The following is a 20,734-nucleotide window of genomic DNA, read 5'->3' as shown; positions in this document are numbered from 1 at the left end:
TCAATCACCCTCTCAGAAAAACCCGTTCTGGCTAAGACTAAGCGTTCAATCCCCACGAAGTCAGCCTCAGAGAATCTAGATTCTGATGCACAAAGGGTCCCTGTACAAGCAGATTCCTTAGACAGGGCAACCTCCATGGAGGGGACGATGACATCCCCACTAGGTCCGCAAACCACGTCCTCCGCGGCCACGATGAAGCAATTAGAATAGTTGACGCTTGCTCTTGTTTGATGCGTGCCACTACACGAGGTAGAAGTGGTAATAGGGGAAATATGTACACTAGGTTGAATCCCAAAGGCACTGCTAAGGCATCTACCAGATCTGCCTGGGGGTCCCTGGACCGTGACCCGCATCTGTGTAACTTGAAGTTGAGTCTGGACGCCATGAGATCTATCTCTGGAGTCCCCCAACTGTTGCAAATCTCCGCAAACACTTCAGGGTGAAGAGACCATTCCCTTTGATGAAAAGATTGTCTGCTGAGAAAGTCCGCTTCCCAGTTGTCCACACCCGGGATGTGGGTCGCTGATAGCGAGCATTCGTGGGCTTCCACCCACTCCAGGGGGTGCTTCTCATTCCCCCCTGGTGGTTGATGTAGGCCACTGAGGTAATGTTGTCCAACTGGAATCTGATGAACTTGGATGGACACAGGAGAGGCCAAGCCTCCAGAGCATTAAAAAAATTGCCCGAAGTTCTAGGATGTTGATTGGGAGAAGTGACTGATTCCACCTGACCTGTGCCTTCCTGGCACCCCAAACCGCTCCCCAACCTGAGAGACTCGCGTCCGTAGTCACAATCTCCCAAGATGGTCTGATGAAGGATGTTCCCTGGGACAGCTGGTCTGGACAGAGCCACCAAGAGAGACTCTCCCTCGACCTATTGTCCAGAGAGATCAGTTGGGACAGGTCCGAATGATCGCCGTTCCACTGCCTCAGCATGCACAGCTGAAGAGGCCGGAGATGGAATCTGGTGAATGGAATGACATCTATAGTGGATACCATGAGCCCAATCACCTCCATGCACCGGACCACTGATGGCCTTGAGGAGGATTGGAAGGCAAGACAGCTGGAGACAATCTTGCAACGTCTCTTGTCTGGAATATCTTCATGGCAATGGAGTCTATTATCATGCCCAGAAACTCCACTCTGGTACTGGGAACCAGAGAACTCTTTCCTGAGTTTACCATTCATCCATGAGATTGCAGAAGAAGGAGTAGAGCACTCGAGTGGTCCTCTGCCATCTGGCAGGACGGAGCCTGAACCAGAATGTCGTCCAGTTAAGGAGCCACTGCTATCCCTCTGGATATTGCCACCGCGAGTAGAGCTCCCAGAACCTTCGTGAAGATTCTTGGAGCAGTAGCCAGCCCGAAGGGAAGAGCTACAAACTGGAAGTGCTGATCCAGAAAGGCGAACCTTAAAGGGACAGGAAACCCAAAATTTTTCTTCCATGATTTAGATATAGCATATCATTTTAAACAACTTTTCATTTTACTTATATCTAATTTGCTTCATTCTCTTGGCATCCTTTGTTTAAAAGCATATCTAGATGGGCTCAGGATCTGGAAGCTAGCTGCTGATTGGTGCCTGCACATATATGCCTCTTGTGATTGGCTTACCGATATGTTCAGAAAGTTCCCAGTAGTGCATTGCTGCTCCTTCAAGAAAGGATACCAAGAGAATAAAGCAAAATTCATAATAGAAGTAAATTAGAAAAAAAAATTCAATTGTATGCTATATCTAAATCATGAAAGACAAATTTGGGGTTTCATGTCCCTTTAAGAACCTGAAGTGATCCTTGTGTATTGACACATGGAGGTAAGCGTCCTTAAAGTCTATGGTAGCCATAAACTGACCATCTCGAACTAGGGGCAGTATAGACCGTATTGTCTCCATTTTGAACGATGGAACCGACAAACTTGTTTAGAGACTTTAGGTCTAGAATCGGGCAAAAGTGCCCTCCTTCTTTGGTACCACGAAAAGGTTTGAATAGTACCCTAGAACCCTTTCTGCTAGAGGTACCGATACAATTATTCCTAGAGAGGAGAGATCCCTCACACACTCTAGAAAGGCAATCCATTTCTTTGGATTTGATGAGAGATTTGACAAGAGGAATCTGCCCCTGGGAGGATGAGTTTTGAAACCTATCCTGTAACCCTGGGTAACAACTTCCAGAACCAAAGGATCCTGTACGTCTCTCAACCAAACCTCCATGAAAAAAAAGAGTGTCTGCCCCCTGCGAGATCCTGAGACGGATCTGGGGCCGCCCCTTCATGTAGATTTTGTCTCGGCGGGCTTCTTGCTCTGCTTGGCTTTATTCCAAGACTGAGAGGGTTTCCAAGATTCCTTAGACTGCTCGATCTTCATGGCAGGTTGCTGTCATTGGGACTTGTCCGAATGAAAGGGACGAAAATTATGATCCTTAGGTTTGTTCTTCTTATCTTGTGGTAGAAACGCACCCTTGCCCCCCGAGATGTGGATATAATAGAGTCCAAGCCTGGACCGAAAAGAATCTGTCCTTTAAACGGAAGGGAAAGCAATCTAGATTTGGACGTCATGTCAGCAGACCACGACTTCAACCACAGGGCCCTCCGAGCAAGCACAGAAAAGCCTGATGTCTTGGCATTCAAGCTTATAATCTGCATATTAGCATCACAAATAAACAAATTAGCTACCCTCAGGGCCTTAATTCTTTCATGTATCTTATCGATGAGAGTCTCCACTTCATTCATTTCTGACAGAGAGTCGCACCAATAGGTAGCAACTCCCGCAACCGCTGAAACCGCAGCTGCAGGTTGAAAAACGAACCCTGTGTGCTGAAACATCTTCCTTAACAGGGTCTCTAATTTATTATCCATGAGTTTCCTTATAAGACAAACTATCCTAAAGTGGGATAGTGGTGCGTTTAGCGAGTGTGGAGATAGCTCCATCCTTTTTAGGGACAGATCCCCACAATTGTAGCTGAGAATCTGGAACAATTTTTTAAACGAAGAAGAAGGGTAGAAAGACGAGCCAAGTCTCTCCCACTCATTCTAATAATATTCCCAATCTTTACAGGAACCGGGAAAGTCTGGGGCACTAGCCTGTCCTCATAAACAAGCTTAGGAATAGAAGGTTCCTCCGGTAACTTTGGTTCCGGAACTTCTAAAGTCGCTAACACCTCTTAACAAAAAGCGTAAATTTACGTTTAGAGGCCGCTGATTCTGAGTCCTCAGAAGTATCGGAATCCTCAGCATCAGCGGATAATCTAGTCTCAGATACATCCAATGGAATAGATGACCCCTGGGAAGGATAGCAATGTTTAACTTTTCGCTTGCGCTTGGCCTGGCGAGGTAAAGCACTAATCGGGCGGCAACGTGGCCCCTCCCGCAGGAGGATTAGAAGTGCACTGAGGAGCTGCATGTATAATCAGAGATGAATGTAGGGAACACACCTCACGGGGCGGCGACCCTTCAGAGATGGACAGCTCAGTGGTACTAAACATCTTTTAGATATCACTATTATATTGAAGCATGTGAAACATAGTTGAGCAGGCGGGTATACCGAAGCCTCCTAACAATAAACACAAGCATTAGATTTAGGTAAAGAGGGAGTACCCTCTAACATATCAAAGTCCCCCATAGCTTACGCCTTTAATAAGGACTATAGAAAAGATTAAACTGCACCTTTATACTCCCAATGGCCACCTCCTATGACCCAGGCCCACAGAGAATTCGTTTTCGTCTCTTGCAACTCAAGGTCAGGAAAAAGGAAGAGAAAGAAGCCACACCCAGTCACGTGGAGTACCGTGCAGGACCGCTACTGCAGCCAAGAAAAATCGCGCCAACTAAAACGGGCTGCGCAGTAATCAAAGGAAGGAAAAGCCTGACTGTTCCACATTGCCAGAGCCACATCTCAAACATGTCGCAGCAAAAACACAATAAAACAATCATGTATACATCCCCTCCTGTTCAATAATCACCTTCAGGAGATATTAACTCTTGATTCTATACAGATAAAGGAGTCACACTGTGACCCTGTCGTGCGTTATCATTACAGATATAAAAAAATTAAACGATCTTACCAGAATCAACGCTGTGGAACAGGAACGCGGCCTCTCAAGTTTTGACAGTGTGTAGCATCGCTCCTGACATGGACTTGAGTGAAGAAAGCAGGCAGTGAAACTCGTCAACATTGATTGCTTAAAGGGACAGTCAAGGCCAAAAAAAACTTTCATTTTTCAAATAAGGCATGTAATTTTAAACAACTTTCCAATTTACTTTTATAAACAATTTTGCTTTGTTCTCTTGGTATTCTAGTTGAAAGCAAACCTAGGAAGGCACATAAGATAATTTCTAAGCCCTTGAAGGCCGCCTCTATTTTATTTACTTTTCACAGCAGGGGAGAGCAAGCTCATGTAGGCCATATAGATAGCATTGTGATCACGCCCGTGGCTAGTGGCAGACACTGCACTAATTGGCTAAAATGCAACTATATGCAAAACAACTAAAAGTCATGTGATTAGGGGCGGTCAGAAGATGCTTAGATACAAGTTAGTCACAGAAGTAAAAAGTGTATTAATATAACAGTGTTGGTTTAGCAAAACTGGGGAATGGGTAATAAAGGGATTATCTATCTTTTTAAACAACAAAAATTCTGGTGTTGACTGTCCCTTTAAGGAGCTGTTAATACGAGTCTAGATGGTTTCGTAGAAAGACTCTCCCTGCATCTCCAGACCCTAACATTCATCAATGCTCTCACTGAGAGGCTGAGAAGACTACTTAAAACTACAGTCCCATTCCGAAGAGTACTACCCTCCATAAGAGACTACTACGAAATCTTCTGACACTTCTCTGCCATCCTCCTGTGACGAAAGACAAAGAAGGACTGGGGGATGAGGGGAGTGGGGGAGGTATTTAAAGGGACAGTATACACTCATTTTCATATAACTGCATGTAATAGACACTACTATAAAGAATAAGATGCACAGATACTGATATAAAAATCCAGTATAAAACTGTTTAAAAACTTACTTAGAAGCTGTCAGTTTGGCTCTGTTGAAAAGGTAGCTGGAAAGCCCACTGCAAGTGGCAAATAAGACCCTCCCCCTTCTTTTGCATATGAAAAACATAATTTATGTAAGAACTTACCTGATAAATTCATTTCTTTCATATTAGCAAGAGTCCATGAGCTAGTGACGTATGGGATATACATTCCTACCAGGAGGGGCAAAGTTTCCCAAACCTCAAAATGCCTATAAATACACCCCTCACCACACCCACAAATCAGTTTAACGAATAGCCAAGAAGTGGGGTGATAAGAAAAAAGTGCAAAAGCATAAAAAAATAAGGAATTGGAATAATTGTGCTTTATACAAAAAAATCATAACCACCACAAAAAGGGTGGGCCTCATGGACTCTTGCTAATATGAAAGAAATGAATTTATCAGGTAAGTTCTTACATAAATTATGGTTTTCTTTCATGTAATTAGCAAGAGTCCATGAGCTAGTGACGTATGGGATAATGACTACCCAAGATGTGGATCTTTCCACGCAAGAGTCACTAGAGAGGGAGGGATAAAATAAAGACAGCCAATTCCGCTGAAAAATAATCCACACCCAAAATAAAGATTAATGAAAAAAACTGAAAATATAAGCAGAAGATTCAAACTGAAACAGCTGCCTGAAGTACTTTTCTACCAAAAACAGCTTCAAAAGAAGAAAACACATCAAAATGGTAGAATTTAGTAAAAGTATGCAAAGAAGACCAAGTTGCTGCTTTGCAAATCTGATCAACCGAAGCTTCATTCCTAAACGCCCAGGAAGTAGAAACTGACCTAGTAGAATGAGCTGTAATCCTTTGAGGCGGAGTTTTACCCGACTCGACATAAGCATGATGAATTAAAGATTTCAACCAAGATGCCAAAGAAATGGCAGAGGCCTTCTGACCTTTCCTAGAACCGGAAAAGATAACAAATAGACTAGAAGTCTTTCGGAAAGTCTTAGTAGCTTCAACATAATATTTCAAAGCTCTAACTACATCCAAAGAATGCAATGATTTCTCCTTAGAATTCTTAGGATTAGGACATAATGAAGGAACCACAATTTCTCTACTAATGTTGTTGGAATTCACAACCTTAGGTAAAAATTCAAAAGAAGTTCGGAACACCGCCTTATCCTGGTGAAAAATCAGAAAAGGAGACTCACAAGAAAGAGCAGATAATTCAGAAACTCTTCTGGCAGAAGAGATAGCCAGAAGGAACAAAACTTTCCAAGAAAGTAATTTAATGTCCAATGAATGCATAGGTTCAAACGGAGGAGCTTGAAGAGCCCCCAGAACCAAATTCAAACTCCAAGGAGGAGAAATTGACTTAATAACAGGTTTTATACGAACCAAAGCTTGTACAAAACAATGAATATCAGGAAGATTAGCAATCTTTCTGTGAAAAAGAACAGAAAGAGCAGAGATTTGTCCTTTCAAGGAACTTGCAGACAAACCTTTATCCAAACCATCCTGAAGAAACTGTAAAATTCTCGGGAATTCTAAAAGAATGCCAGGAAAAATGACGAGAAAGACACCAAGAAATATAAGTCTTCCAGACTCTATAATATATCTCCCTAGATACAGATTTACGAGCCTGTAACATAGTATTAATCAGAGTCAGAGAAACCTCTTTGACCAAGAATCAAGCGTTCAATCTCCATACCTTTAAATTTAAGGATTTGAGATCCTGATGGAAAAAAGGACCTTGCGACAGAAGGTCTGGTCTTAACGGAAGAGTCCACGGTTGGCAGGAAGCCATCCGGACAAGATCCGCATACCAAAACCTGTGAGGCCATGCTGGAGCTACCAGCAGGACAAACGAGCATTCCTTCAGAATCTTGGAGATCACTCTTGGAAGAAGAACTAGAGGCGGAAAGATATAGGCAGGATGATACTTCCAAGGAAGTGACAATGCATCCACTGCTTCCGCTTGAGGATCCCTGGATCTGGACAGATACCTGGGAAGTTTCTTGTTTAGATGAGAGGCCATCAGATCTATTTCTGGAAGTCCCCACATTTAAACAATCTGAAGAAATACCTCTGGGTGAAGAGACCATTCGCCCGGATGCAACGTTTGGCGACTGAGATAATCCGCTTCCCAATTGTCTATACCTGGGATATGAACCGCAGAAACTAGACAGGAGCTGGATTCCGCCCAAACCAGAATTCGAGATACTTCTTTCATAGCTAGAGGACTGTGAGTCCCTCCTTGATGATTGATGTATGCCACAGTTGTGACATTGTCTGTCTGAAAACAAATGAACGATTCTCTCTTTAGAAGAGGCCAAGACTGAAGAGCTCTGAAAATTGCACGGAGTTCCAAAATATTGATCGGTAATCTCACCTCCTGAGATTCCCAAACCCCTTGTGCCATCAGAGACCCCCACACAGCTCCCCAACCTGTAAGACTTGCATCTGTTGAAATTACAGTCCAGGTCGGAAGATCAAAAGAAGCCCCCTGAACTAAACAATGGTGATCTGTCCACCACGTCAGAGAGTGTCGTACAATCGGTTTTAAAGATATTAATTGAGATATCTTTGTGTAATCCCTGCACCATTGGTTCAGCATACAGAGCTGAAGAGGTCGCATGTGAAAACGAGCAAAGGGGATCGCGTCCGATGCAGCAGTCATAAGACCTAGAATTTCCATGCATAAGGCTACCGAAGGGAATGATTGTGACTGAAGGTTTCGACAAGCTGATATCAATTTTAGACGTCTCTTGTCTGTCAAAGATAGAGTCATGGACACTGAATCTATCTGGAAACCCAAAAAGGTTACCCTTGTCTGAGGAATCAATGAACTTTTTAGTAAATTGATCCTCCAACCATGATCTTGAAGAAACAACACAAGTCGATTCGTATGAGATTCTGCTAAATGTGAAGACTGAGCAAGTACCAAGATATCGTCCAAATAAGGAAATACCACAATACCCTGTTCTCTGATTACAGACAGAAGGGCACCGAGAACCTTTGTAAAAATTCTTGGAGCTGTTGCTAGGCCAAACGGCAGAGCCACAAACTGGTAATGCTTGTCTAGGAAAGAGAATCTCAGAAACTGATAGTGATCTGGATGAATCGGAATATGCAGATATGCATCCTGTAAATCTATTGTAGACATATAATGCCCTTGCTGAACAAAAGGCAGGATAGTCCTTACAGTTACCATTTTGAATGTTGGTATCCTTACATAACGATTCAATATTTTTAGATCCAGAACTGGTCTGAAGGAATTCTCCTTCTTTGGTACAATGAAGAGATTTGAATAAAACCCCAGCCCCTGTTCCAGAATTGGAACTGGCATAATTACTCCAGCTAACTCTAGATCTGAAACACATTTCAGAAATGCTTGAGCCTTTGCTGGATTTACTGGGACACGGGAAAGAAAAAATCTTTTTGCAGGAGGTCTTATCTTGAAACCAATTCTGTACCCTTCTGAAACAATGTTCTGAATCCAAAGATTGTGAACGGAATTGATCCAAATTTCTTTGAAAAAACGTAATCTGCCCCCTACCAGCTGAGCTGGAATGAGGGCCGCACCTTCATGTGGACTTAGGAGCTGGCTTTGATTTTCTAAAAGGCTTGGATTTATTCCAGACTGGAGATGGTTTCCAAACTGATACCGCTCCTGAGGATGAAGGATCAGGCTTTTGTTCCTTGTTGTGACGAAAGGAACGAAAACGATTATTAGACCTGAATTTACCTTTAGATTTTTTATCCTGTGGTAAAAAAGTTCCTTTCCCTCCAGTAACAGTTGAGATAATAGAATCCAACTGAGAACCAAATAATTTATTACCCTGGAAAGAAAGGGAAAGCAGAGTAGACTTAGAAGACATATCATCATTCCAAGTTTTAAGCCATAAAGCTCTTCTAGCTAAAATAGCTAGAGACATATACCTGACATCAACTCTAATGATATCAAAGATGGCATCACAAATAAAATTATTAGCATGTTGAAGAAGAATAATAATGCTATGAGAATTATGATCTGTTACTTGTTGCGCTAAAGCTTCCAACCAAAAAGTTGAAGCTGCAGCAACATCAGCCAACGATATAGCAGGTCTAAGAAGATTACCTGAACACAAATAAGCTTTTCTTAGAAAGGATTCAATTTTCCTATCTAAAGGATCCTTAAAGGAAGTACCATCTGCCGTAGGAATAGTAGTACGCTTAGCAAGAGTAGAGACAGCCCCATCAACCTTAGGGATTTTGTCCCAAAACTCTAATCTGTCAGATGGCACAGGATATAATTGCTTAAAACGTTTAGAAGGAGTAAATGAATTACAAAAATGATTCCATTCCCTGGAAATTACTTCAGAAATAGCACCAGGAACAAGAAAAACTTCTGGAATAACTACAGGAGATTTAAAAACCTTATCTAAACGTTTAGATTTAGTATCAAGAGGACCAGAATCCTCAATTTCTAATGCAATTAGGACTTCTTTAAGTAAAGAACGAATAAATTCCATTTTAAATAAATATGAAGATTTATCAGCATCAACCTCTGAGACAGAATCCTCTGAACCAGAAGAACTATTATCAGAATCAGAATGATGATGTTCATTTAAAAAATTCATCTGAACAATGAGAAGTTTTAAAAGACTTTTTATGTTTACTAGAAGGAGGAATAACAGACATAGCCTTCTTAATGGATTTAGAAACAAAATCTCTTATGTTATCAGGAACACTCTGAGTATTAGATGTTGACGGAACAGCAACAGGTAATGGAACTTTACTAAAGGAAATATTATCTGCATTAACAAGTTTGTCATGACATTCAATACAAACAACAGCTGGAGGAACAGCTACCAAAAGTTTACAGCAGATACACTTAGCTTTGGTAGCTCCAGCACCAGGCAGCGATTTTCCAGAAGTATCTACTGACTCAGTTGCAACGTGGACATCTTGCAATATGTAATAGAAAAACATAATTTATGCTTACCTGATAAATTCCTTTCTTCTGTAGTGTGATCAGTCCACGGGTCATCATTACTTCTGGGATATTACTCCTCCCCAACAGGAAGTGCAAGAGGATTCACCCAGCAGAGCTGCATATAGCTCCTCCCCTCTACGTCACTCCCAGTCATTCGACCAAGGACCAACGAGAAAGGAAAAGCCAAGGGTGAAGTGGTGACTGGAGTATAAATTAAAAAATATTTACCTGCCTTAAAAACAGGGCGGGCCGTGGACTGATCACACTACAGAAGAAAGGAATTTATCAGGTAAGCATAAATTATGTTTTCTTCTGTTAAGTGTGATCAGTCCACGGGTCATCATTACTTCTGGGATACCAATACCAAAGCAAAAGTACACGGATGACGGGAGGGATAGGCAGGCTCTTTATACAGAAGGAACCACTGCCTGAAGAACCTTTCTCCCAAAAATAGCCTCCGATGAAGCAAAAGTGTCAAATTTGTAAAATTTGGAAAAAGTATGAAGCGAAGACCAAGTTGCAGCCTTGCAAATCTGTTCAACAGAGGCCTCATTCTTGAAGGCCCAAGTGGAAGCCACAGCTCTAGTAGAATGAGCTGTAATTCTTTCAGGAGGCTGCTGTCCAGCAGTCTCATAAGCTAAACGAATTATGCTACGAAGCCAAAAAGAAAGAGAGGTAGCGGAAGCTTTTTGACCTCTCCTCTGCCCAGAGTAAATGACAAACAGAGAAGACGTTTGTCGAAATTCCTTAGTTGCCTGTAAGTAAAATTTTAGAGCACGGACTACATCCAGGTTGTGCAGTAGACGTTCCTTCTTTGAAGAAGGATTTGGGCATAAAGAAGGAACAACAATCTCTTGATTGATATTCCTGTTAGTAACTACCTTAGGTAAGAACCCAGGTTTAGTACGCAGGACTACCTTATCCGAATGAAAAATCAAATAAGGAGAATCACAATGTAAGGCTGATAATTCAGAGACTCTTCGAGCCGAGGAAATAGCCATTAAAAATAGAACTTTCCAAGATAACAACTTTATATCAATGGAATGAAGGGGTTCAAACGGAACGCCCTGAAAAACATTAAGAACAAGGTTTAGACTCCATGGTGGAGCAACAGTTTTAAACACAGGCTTAATCCTGGTCAAAGCCTGACAAAAAGCCTGGACGTCAGGAACTTCTGACAGACGTTTGTGTAACAGAATGGACAGAGCTGAGATCTGTCCCTTTAATGAACTAGCAGATAAACCCTTTTCTAAACCTTCTTGTAGAAAAGACAATATCCTAGGAATCCTAACCTTACTCCAAGAGTAACCTTTGGATTCACACCAATATAGGTATTTACGCCATATCTTATGGTAAATCTTTCTGGTAACAGGTTTCCTAGCCTGTATTAAGGTATCAATAACTGACTCAGAAAACCCACGTCTTGATAAAATCAAGCGTTCAATTTCCAAGCAGTCAGCTTCAGAGAAGTTAGATTTTGATGTTTGAAGGGACCCTGTATCAGAAGGTCCTGTTTCAGAGGTAGAGACCAAGGTGGACAGGATGACATGTCCACCAGGTCTGCATACCAAGTCCTGCGTGGCTACGCAGGTGCTATTAGAATCACTGATGCTCTCTCTTGTTTGATTCTGGCAATCAATCGCGGAAGCAACGGGAAGGGTGGAAACACGTAAGCCATCCTGAAGTCCCAAGGTGCTGTCAGAGCATCTATCAGGACTGCTCCTGGATCCCTGGATCTGGACCCGTAACGAGGAAGCTTGGCGTTCTGTCGAGACGCCATGAGATCTATCTCTGGTTTGCCCCAACGTCGAAGTATTTGGGCAAAGACCTCCGGATGAAGTTCCCACTCCCCCGGATGAAAAGTCTGACGACTTAAGAAATCCGCCTCCCAGTTCTCCACTCCCGGGATGTGGATTGCTGACAGGTGGCAAGAGTGAGACTCTGCCCAGAGAATTATCTTTGATACTTCCATCATAGCTAGGGAGCTTCTTGTCCCTCCCTGATGGTTGATGTAAGCTACAGTCGTGATGTTGTCCGACTGAAACCTGATGAACCCCCGAGTTGTCAACAGGGGCCAAGCCAGGAGGGCATTGAGAACTGCTCTCAATTCCAGAATGTTTATTGGCAGGAGACTCTCCTCCTGACTCCATTGTCCCTGAGCCTTCAGAGAATTCCAGACGGCACCCCAACCTAGAAGGCTGGCGTCTGTTGTTACAATTATCCAGTCTGGTCTGCTGAATGGCATCCCCCTGGACAGATGTGGCCGAGAAAGCCACCATAGAAGAGAATTTCTGGTCTCTTGATCCAGATTCAGAGAAGGGGATAAGTCTGAGTAATCCCCATTCCACTGACTTAGCATGCACAGTTGCAGTGGTCTGATGTGTAAGCGTGCAAAGGGTACTATGTCCATTGCCGCTACCATTAAGCCGATTCCCTCCATGCATTGAGCCACTGACGGGTGTTGAATGGAATGAAGGGTGCGGCAAGCACTTTGAAGTCTTGTTAGCCTGTCCTCTGTCAGGTAAATCTTCATTTCTACAGAATCTATAAGAGTCCCCAGGAAGGGAACTCTTGTGAGTGGAACGAGTGAACTTTTCTTTTCGTTCACCTTCCATCCATGTGAACTTAGAAATGCCAGCACTAACTCTGTATGAGACTTGGCAGTTTGAAAGCTTGAAGCTTGTATCAGAATGTCGTCTAGGTATGGAGCTACCGAGATTCCCCGCGGTCTTAGTACCGCCAGAAGAGCACCCAGAACCTTTGTGAAGATTCTTGGAGCTGTAGCCAATCCGAATGGAAGAGCCACAAACTGGTAATGCCTGTCTAGGAAGGCAAACCTTAGGTACCGATAATGATCTTTGTGAATCGGTATGTGAAGGTAAGTATCTTTTAAATCTACAGTGGTCATGTACTGACCCTCTTGGATCATAGGTAAAATTGTCCGAATAGTCTCCATCTTGAACGATGGAACTCTTAGGAATTTTTTTAGGATCTTTAAGTCCAGGATTGGTCTGAAAGTTCCCTCTTTTTTGGGAACCACAAACAGATTTGAGTAAAACCCCTGTCCCTGTTCCGATCGTGGAACTGGATGGATTACTCCCATTAACAAGAGCTCTTGTACGCAGCGTAGAAACGCCTCTTTCTTTGTCTGGATTGTTGACAATCTTGACAGATGAAATCTCTCTCTTGGAGGAGAGTATTTGAAGTCCAGAAGGTATCCCTGAGATATTATCTCTAGCGCCCAGGGATCCTGAACATCTCTTGCCCAAGCCTGGGCGAAGAGAGAAAGTCTGCCCCCCACTAGATCCGATCCCGGATCGGGGGCCCTCAATTCATGCTGTCTTAGGGGCAGCAGCAGGTTTCCTAGTCTGCTTGCCCTTGTTCCAGGACCGGTTAGGTTTCCAGCCTTGTCTGTAGCGAGCAACAGCTCCTTCCTGTTTTGGTGCAGAGGAAGTTGATGCTGCTCCAGCTTTGAAATTACGAAAGGAACGAAAATTAGACTGTCTAGTCTTGGCTTTGGCTTTGTCCTGAGGCAGGGCATGGCCTTTACCTCCTGTAATGTCAGCGATAATCTCTTTCAACCCGGGCCCGAATAAGGTCTGCCCTTTGAAAGGTATATTAAGCAATTTAGACTTAGAAGTAACATCAGCTGACCAGGATTTTAGCCACAGCGCCCTGCGTGCCTGAATGGCGAATCCTGAATTCTTCGCCGTAAGTTTAGTAAGATGTACTACGGCCTCCGAAATGAATGAATTAGCTAGTTTAAGGACTCTAAGCCTGTCCGTAATGTCGTCCAGAGTAGCTGAACCAATGTTCTCTTCCAGAGACTCAATCCAGAATGCCGCTGCAGCCGTGATCGGCGCAATGCATGCAAGGGGTTGCAATATAAAACCTTGTTGAACAAACATTTTCTTAAGGTAACCCTCTAACTTTTTATCCATTGGATCTGAAAAAGCACAGCTATCCTCCACCGGGATAGTGGTACGCTTAGCTAAGGTAGAAACTGCTCCCTCCACCTTAGGGACCGTTTGCCATAAATCCCTTGTGGTGGCGTCTATTGGAAACATTTTTCTAAATATCGGAGGGGGTGAGAACGGCACACCGGGTCTATCCCACTCCTTAGTAACAATTTCAGTAAGTCTCTTAGGTATAGGAAAAACCTCAGTACTCGTCGGTACCGCAAAATATTTATCCAACCTACACATTTTCTCTGGTATTGCAACTGTGTTACAATCATTCAGAGCTAGTAATACACGGAGGTTTTCCAGTTTAAATTTAAAATTTGAAATATCTGAATCCAGTCTGTTTGGATCAGAACCGTCACCCACAGAATGAAGTTCTCCATCCTCATGTTCTGCCACCTGTGACGCAGTGTCTGACATGGCCCTAATATTATCAGCGCACTCTGTTCTCACCCCAGAGTGATCACGCTTACCTCTTAGTTCTGGTAATTTAGCCAAAACCTCAGTCATAACAGTAGCCATATCCTGTAATGTGATTTGTAATGGCCGCCCAGATGTACTCGGCGCTACAATATCACGCACCTCCCTCTGAGCGGGAGATGTAGGTACTGACACGTGAGGCGAGTTAGTCGGCATAACTCTCCCCTCGTTGTTTGGTGAAATTTGTTCAATTTGTACAGATTGACTTTTATTTAAAGTAGCATCAATACAGTTAGTACATAAATTTCTATTGGGCTCCACTTTGGCATTGCAACAAATGACACAGGTATCATCCTCTGAATCAGACATGTTTAACACACTAGCAAATAAACTTGCAACTTGGAAATACAATTCAATTAGAATAATATTAAAACGTACTGTGCCTTTAAGAAGCACAGAAGATCTATGACAGTTGAAAATTAATAAATTGAAACAGTTATAGCCTCAATCCTTGTAAACAACACAACTTTAGCAAAGGTTTAATCCCATTAGCAAAGATAACAAATTCTGAAAGCAGGAAACAAATTACAGAATAAACGTTTTTTATCTCAGTCAAACTATAATTCTCACAGCTCTGCTGAGAGAAATTACCTCCCTCAAAATAAGTTTTGAAGACCCCTGAGCTCTGTAGAGATGAACCGGATCATGCAGGGAATACAATGAGTTGCTGACTGAAATATCTGATGCAGTAAAAGCGCCAAAAAAACGGCCCCTCCCCCTCACACACAGCAGTGAGGGAGAACAGAAACTGTCAGAAAAACAGATTAAGCAACTGCCAAGTGGAAAAATAGTGCCCAAACATTTATTCACTCAGTACCTCAGTAAATGAAAACGATTTTACATTCCAGCAAAAACGTTAAACATAATCTCTAGTTATTAAACAGCTTTATGTATTTCTTACAGTGTAATTCTAGTGAAGTACCATTCCCCAGAATACTGAAGTGTAAAGTATACATACATGACATTATATCGGTATGGCAGGATTTTCTCATCAATTCCATTGTCAGAAAATAAAAACTGCTACATACCTCTATGCAGATTCATCTGCCCGCTGTCCCCTGATCTGAAGTTTACCTCTCCTCAGATGGCCGAGAAACAGCAATATGATCTTAACTACTCCGGCTAAAATCATAACAAAAACTCTGGTAGATTCTTCTTCAAACTCTGCCAGAGAGATAATAACACACTCCGGTGCTATTTTAAAATAACAAACTTTTGATTGAAGATATAAAACTAAGTATAATCACCATAGTCCTCTCACACATCCTATCTAGTCGTTGGGTGCAAGAGAATGACTGGGAGTGACGTAGAGGGGAGGAGCTATATGCAGCTCTGCTGGGTGAATCCTCTTGCACTTCCTGTTGGGGAGGAGTAATATCCCAGAAGTAATGATGACCCGTGGACTGATCACACTTAACAGAAGAAAAACAACATATAAAGCAAAATTGAACAAATTCCTTAAAAGACAGTTTCAGGAATGGGAAAAAATGCCAGTGAACAAGCTTCTAGCAACCAGAAGCAATAAAAAATAAGACTTAAATAATGTGGAGACAAAAGTGACGCCCATATTTTTTTAGCGCCAAATAAGACGCCCACATTATTTGGCGCCTAAATGCTTTTGGCGCCAAAAATGACGCCACATCCAGAACGCCGACACTTTTGGCGCAAAAGAACGTCAAAAATGACGCAACTTCCGGCGACACGTATGACGCCGGAAACAGAAAAAAAAATTTGCACCAAAAAAGTCCGCGCCAAGAATGACGCAATAAAATGAAGCATTTTCAGCCCCCGCGAGCCTAACAGCCCACAAGGAAAAAGTCAAATTTTAAGGTAAGAAAAATGATTGATTCAAATGCATTATCCCAAATATGAAACTGACTGTCTGAAATAAGGAATGTTGAACATCCTGAGTCAAGGCAAATAAATGTTTGAATACATATATTTAGAACTTTATAAAAAAGTGCCCAACCATAGCTTAGAGTGTCACAGAAAATAAGACTTACTTACCCCAGGACACTCATCTACATGTTGTAGAAAGCCAAACCAGTACTGAAACGAAAATCAGCAGAGGTAATGGTATATATATATATAAGAATATATCGTCGATCTGAAAAGGGAGGTAAGAGATGAATCTCTATGACCGATAACAGAGAACCTATGAAATAGACCCCGTAGAAGGAGATCATTGAATTCAAATAGGCAATACTCTCCTCACATCCCTCTGACATTCACTGCACGCTGAGAGGAAAACCGGGCTCCAACCTGCTGCGGAGCGCATATCAACGTAGAATCTAGCACAAACTTACTTCACCACCTCCATGGGAGGCAAAGTTTGTAAAACTGATTTGTGGGTGTGGTGAGGGGTGTATTTATAGGCATTTTGAGGTTTGGGAAACTTTGCCCCTCCTGGTAGGAATGTATATCCCATACGTCACTAGCTCATGGACTCTTGCTAATTACATGAAAGAAAGACCCTTTACACAAACAGGAGCAAGCTGGAGAAGGTAGCTGACGGTATTCTCATAAAACTTTGGGGCTTGGTTAGGAGTCTGAAAATCAGAGCAATGTTATTTAAAAATAAGCAAAATTATACATTTATTTAAAAAAAAAAACTTTATGGGCTTTATAAATAGATCATCTACAAAACATTTATGCAAAGAAAAAATTAGTGTATAATGTCCCTTTAAGTCTTTGGCTGGGGTGTCTTTGCCTCATCCTGGTGGTCAGGTTCTTTATTTCCCACAAGTAATGAATGAAGGCGTGGACTCTACTCGTATTAGATGGAAATGGACCGGCTCGTAAGATTTACATTTCTGCTTTTTCAACTAAAAGATACCAAGAAAACGAAGAAAATGGATAATAGGAGAAAATTAGAAAGTTGCTTAAAATTGCATGCTCTGAGTCTGGAAAGAAAAAATTTGGGTTCAGTATCCCTTTAAGTCCCTTCATTCTGCAAAGTTAAAGGGAAAAAGGTCAAAATTGAATTGCACATAGTTGGTTTTAAATTTGAAATAAAATAATTTTTGCAATATACTTCAAAACAAAAATAATGTATGAATATTATAATAAAGTATATCACAAAGCTCCCCATGTGTAAAGATATGAACTTCTATAGCTAAGCTGTATTACTCTTCAGAAAGAAACCCTTTATATTTCCCAGTATGGCCCTAAAACACAAACAAAGGTAACAGGGTCATTCACTTGTACTTCCTACTCTAAATGGGTTTAACACTTTCCTATTGTTATTATAACAACTATTATTATTATTATAAACAGTTTGCAAAGTGAAGTTTAATTACCTAGAACAAATCGTAACCACACTAATATGTGCGATGCGCTAGATTCATAGATCCTGTGGTTTTTACGCCAGATAGTTTCACAGACGGGTTTTATGGAATCTGCCAGTTTCTCTAATATCTTCAGGACACGATTGGGTGACTTGTTTAAGATTTTGAAAAATATTAATATTTGGAAGATAATTTATCTAATATTTTATATTCTCTCATTTCTATTTTTTAAACATTTATAATTTACTTCCATCGCCAAATTGGCAGCCCTCCATTACTAAAACATAACTCACCTATCCCAATCCCTGTAATCACGTGGGGTCTTGCTTTTCATTGATTCATTTTCTTTATTTGTATACTGAAAAAAAAAAGGATGTAAAAAATTATAAACATACTGTATTATGCACCAAGCGTGAGCTATGTAAAAATAGCTGCTAGCTAGCAGTATTCTTGTATATATGTTAAATTGACATAAAAGTATAAAATGTTTATATTATTTAAGCATTAAAAATCACAGAAGAAAAACCACCCTACATTAGAAACAGTTACATGTGAGCCAGACATCTAACATAAATATAAACTGCACTCCTGTTAAAAGGGACACTGAACCCACATTTTTTCTTTCATGATTCAGATAGAGCATGCAATTTTTAGCAACTTTCTAATTTACTCCTATTATCAATTTTTCTTTGTTCTCTTTATTTGAAAAAGAAGGCATCTAAGTTAAGGAGCCAGACAATTTTTGATTCAGACCCTGGACAGCACTTGTTTATTGGTGCTGTCCAATCAGCAATGACAATCCAGGTTGTGAACTAAAAATGGTCCGCCATTTAAACTTACATTCTTGCATTTAAAATAAAGATAGCAAGAGAATGAAGAAAATTTGATAATAGGAGTAAATTAGAAAGTTGCTTAAAATTGCATTCACTATCTGAATCATGAAAGAAAAAAAACAAAATGTATGCTTACCTGATAAATTTCTTTCTCTTGTGGTGTATCCAGTCCACGGGTTCATCCATTACTTGTGGGATATTCTCCTTCCCAACAGGAAGTTGCAAGAGGACACCCACAGCAGAGCTGTCTATATAGCTCCTCCCCTAACCCCCACCTCCAGTCATTCGACCGAAGACAAGTAAGAAAAAGGAGAAACTATAGGGTGCAGTGGTGACTGTAGTTTAAAAAATAAAAACACCTGCCTTAAAGTGACAGGGCGGGCCGTGGACTGGATACACCACAAGAGAAAGAAATTTATCAGGTAAGCATAAATTTTGTTTTCTCTTGTAAGGTGTATCCAGTCCATGGGTTCATCCATTACTTGTGGGATACCAATACAAAAGCTTTAGGACATGGATGAAGGGAGGGACAAGGCAGGCACTTAAACGGAAGGCACCACTGCCTGTAAGACCTTTCTCCCAAAAATAGCCTCCGAGGAAGCAAAAGTATCAAATTTGTAGAATTTAGAAAAAGTATGAAGCGAAGACCAAGTCGCCGCCTTACAAATCTGTTCAACAGAGGCCTCATGTTTAAAAGCCCATGTGGAAACTACAGCTCTAGTAGAATGAGCTGTAATTCTTTCAGGAGGCTGCTGGCCAGCAGTCTCATAAGCTAAACGGATTATGCTTCTCAGCCAAAAAGAAAGAGAAGTTGCCGAAGCCTTTTGGCCTCTTCTCTTTCCAGAGTAGACAACAAACAATGCAGAAGTTTGACGAAAATCCTTAGTAGCTTGCAAATAAAACTTTAAAGCACGAACCACGTCAAGATTGTGTAACAGACGTTCCTTCTTTGAAGAAGGATTAGGACACAGTGAAGGAACAACAATTTCCTGATTGATATTCCTATTAGATGCTACCTTAAGAAGAAACCCAGGTTTGGTACGCAAAACTACCTTATCTGCATGGAAGATCAGATAAGGGGAATCACACTGCAAGGCAGATAACTCTGAAACTCTTTAAGAACTTTAAGAACTAAATTTAAACTCCATGGCGGAGCAACAGGTTTAAACACAGGCCTGATTCTAACCAAAGCCTGACAAAACGCCTGAACGTCTGGAACATCAGCCAGGCGCTTGTGCAAAAGAATAGACAGAGCAGAAATCTGTCCCTTTAAAGAACTAGCCGATAATCCCTTTTCCAATCCTTCTTGGAGAAGAGATAGTATCCTAGGAATCCTGACCTTACTCCACGAGTAACCCTTGGATTCACACCAATGAAGATATTTACACCATATCTTATGATAGACTTTCCTGGTGACAGGCTTTCGAGCCTGAATCAAGGTATCAATGACCGACTCGGAGAAACCACGCTTTGATAAAATCAAGCGTTCAATCTCCAAGTAGTTAGACGCAGAGAAATTAGATTTGAATGTTTGAATGGACCTTGGAGTAGAAGGTCCTGCCTCAGCGGCAGAGTCCATGGTGGAGAGGATGACATGTCCACCAGATCCGCATACCAAAATCACCGAAGCTCTCTCCTGCTTGATCTTGGCAATCAAACGGGGGAGGAGAGGAAACGGTGGAAACACATAAGCCAGGCTGAAGGACCAGGGCACTGCTAGAGCATCTATCAGCTCTGCCTGGGGATCCCTTGACCTGGACCCGTGACAAGAAAGCTTGGCGTTCTGACGAGACGCCATCAGATCCAGTTCTGGTTAGCCCCATAGTGTAATCAGCTGGGAAAATACCTCCGGATGGAGCTCCCACTGCCCCAGATGAAAAGTCTGCCGACTTAGAAAATCTGCCTCCCAGTTCTCTACTCCTGGGATATGGATAGCTGTGAGATGGCAAGAGTGAACCTCTGCCCATAGAATTATCTTGGAAACCTCCATCATTGCCAGGGGACTCCTTGTTCCCCCCTGATGGTTGATATAGGCTGCAGTCGTGATATTGTCCGACTGAAATCTGATGAACCTGGCCGCAGCTAGTTGAGGCCAAGCCTGAAGAGCATTGAATATCGCTCTGAGTTCCAGACTGTTTATCGGAAGGAGGGCTTCCTCCTGAGTCCACGAACCCTGAGCCTTCAGGGAGTTCCAGACTGCGCCCCAGCCCAGAAGGCTGGCATCTGT

The 20,734-nt window shown here is 41.9% G+C and overlaps 1 protein-coding gene across 1 annotated transcript in view; it reads right to left on the bottom strand.

The window, feature by feature from the left end:
- The window catches only part of SPAG1 (sperm associated antigen 1), a 501,191-nt gene that overhangs the window by 364,632 nt on the left and 115,825 nt on the right, over positions 1 to 20,734 (bottom strand). The window contains exon 5 of the mRNA XM_053715918.1: positions 17,968 to 18,032. Within this exon, the coding sequence (XP_053571893.1) occupies positions 17,968 to 18,032 (65 nt within the window). The remainder of the gene's footprint in view (positions 1 to 17,967; positions 18,033 to 20,734) is intronic.

This window comes from Bombina bombina, chromosome 5, assembly GCF_027579735.1.
Source record: "Bombina bombina isolate aBomBom1 chromosome 5, aBomBom1.pri, whole genome shotgun sequence".
Taxonomy (NCBI): Eukaryota; Metazoa; Chordata; class Amphibia; order Anura; family Bombinatoridae; genus Bombina; species Bombina bombina.
Note: the sequence above shows the minus strand (reverse complement) of the source record. Positions and strands in the feature narration are given on the sequence as shown.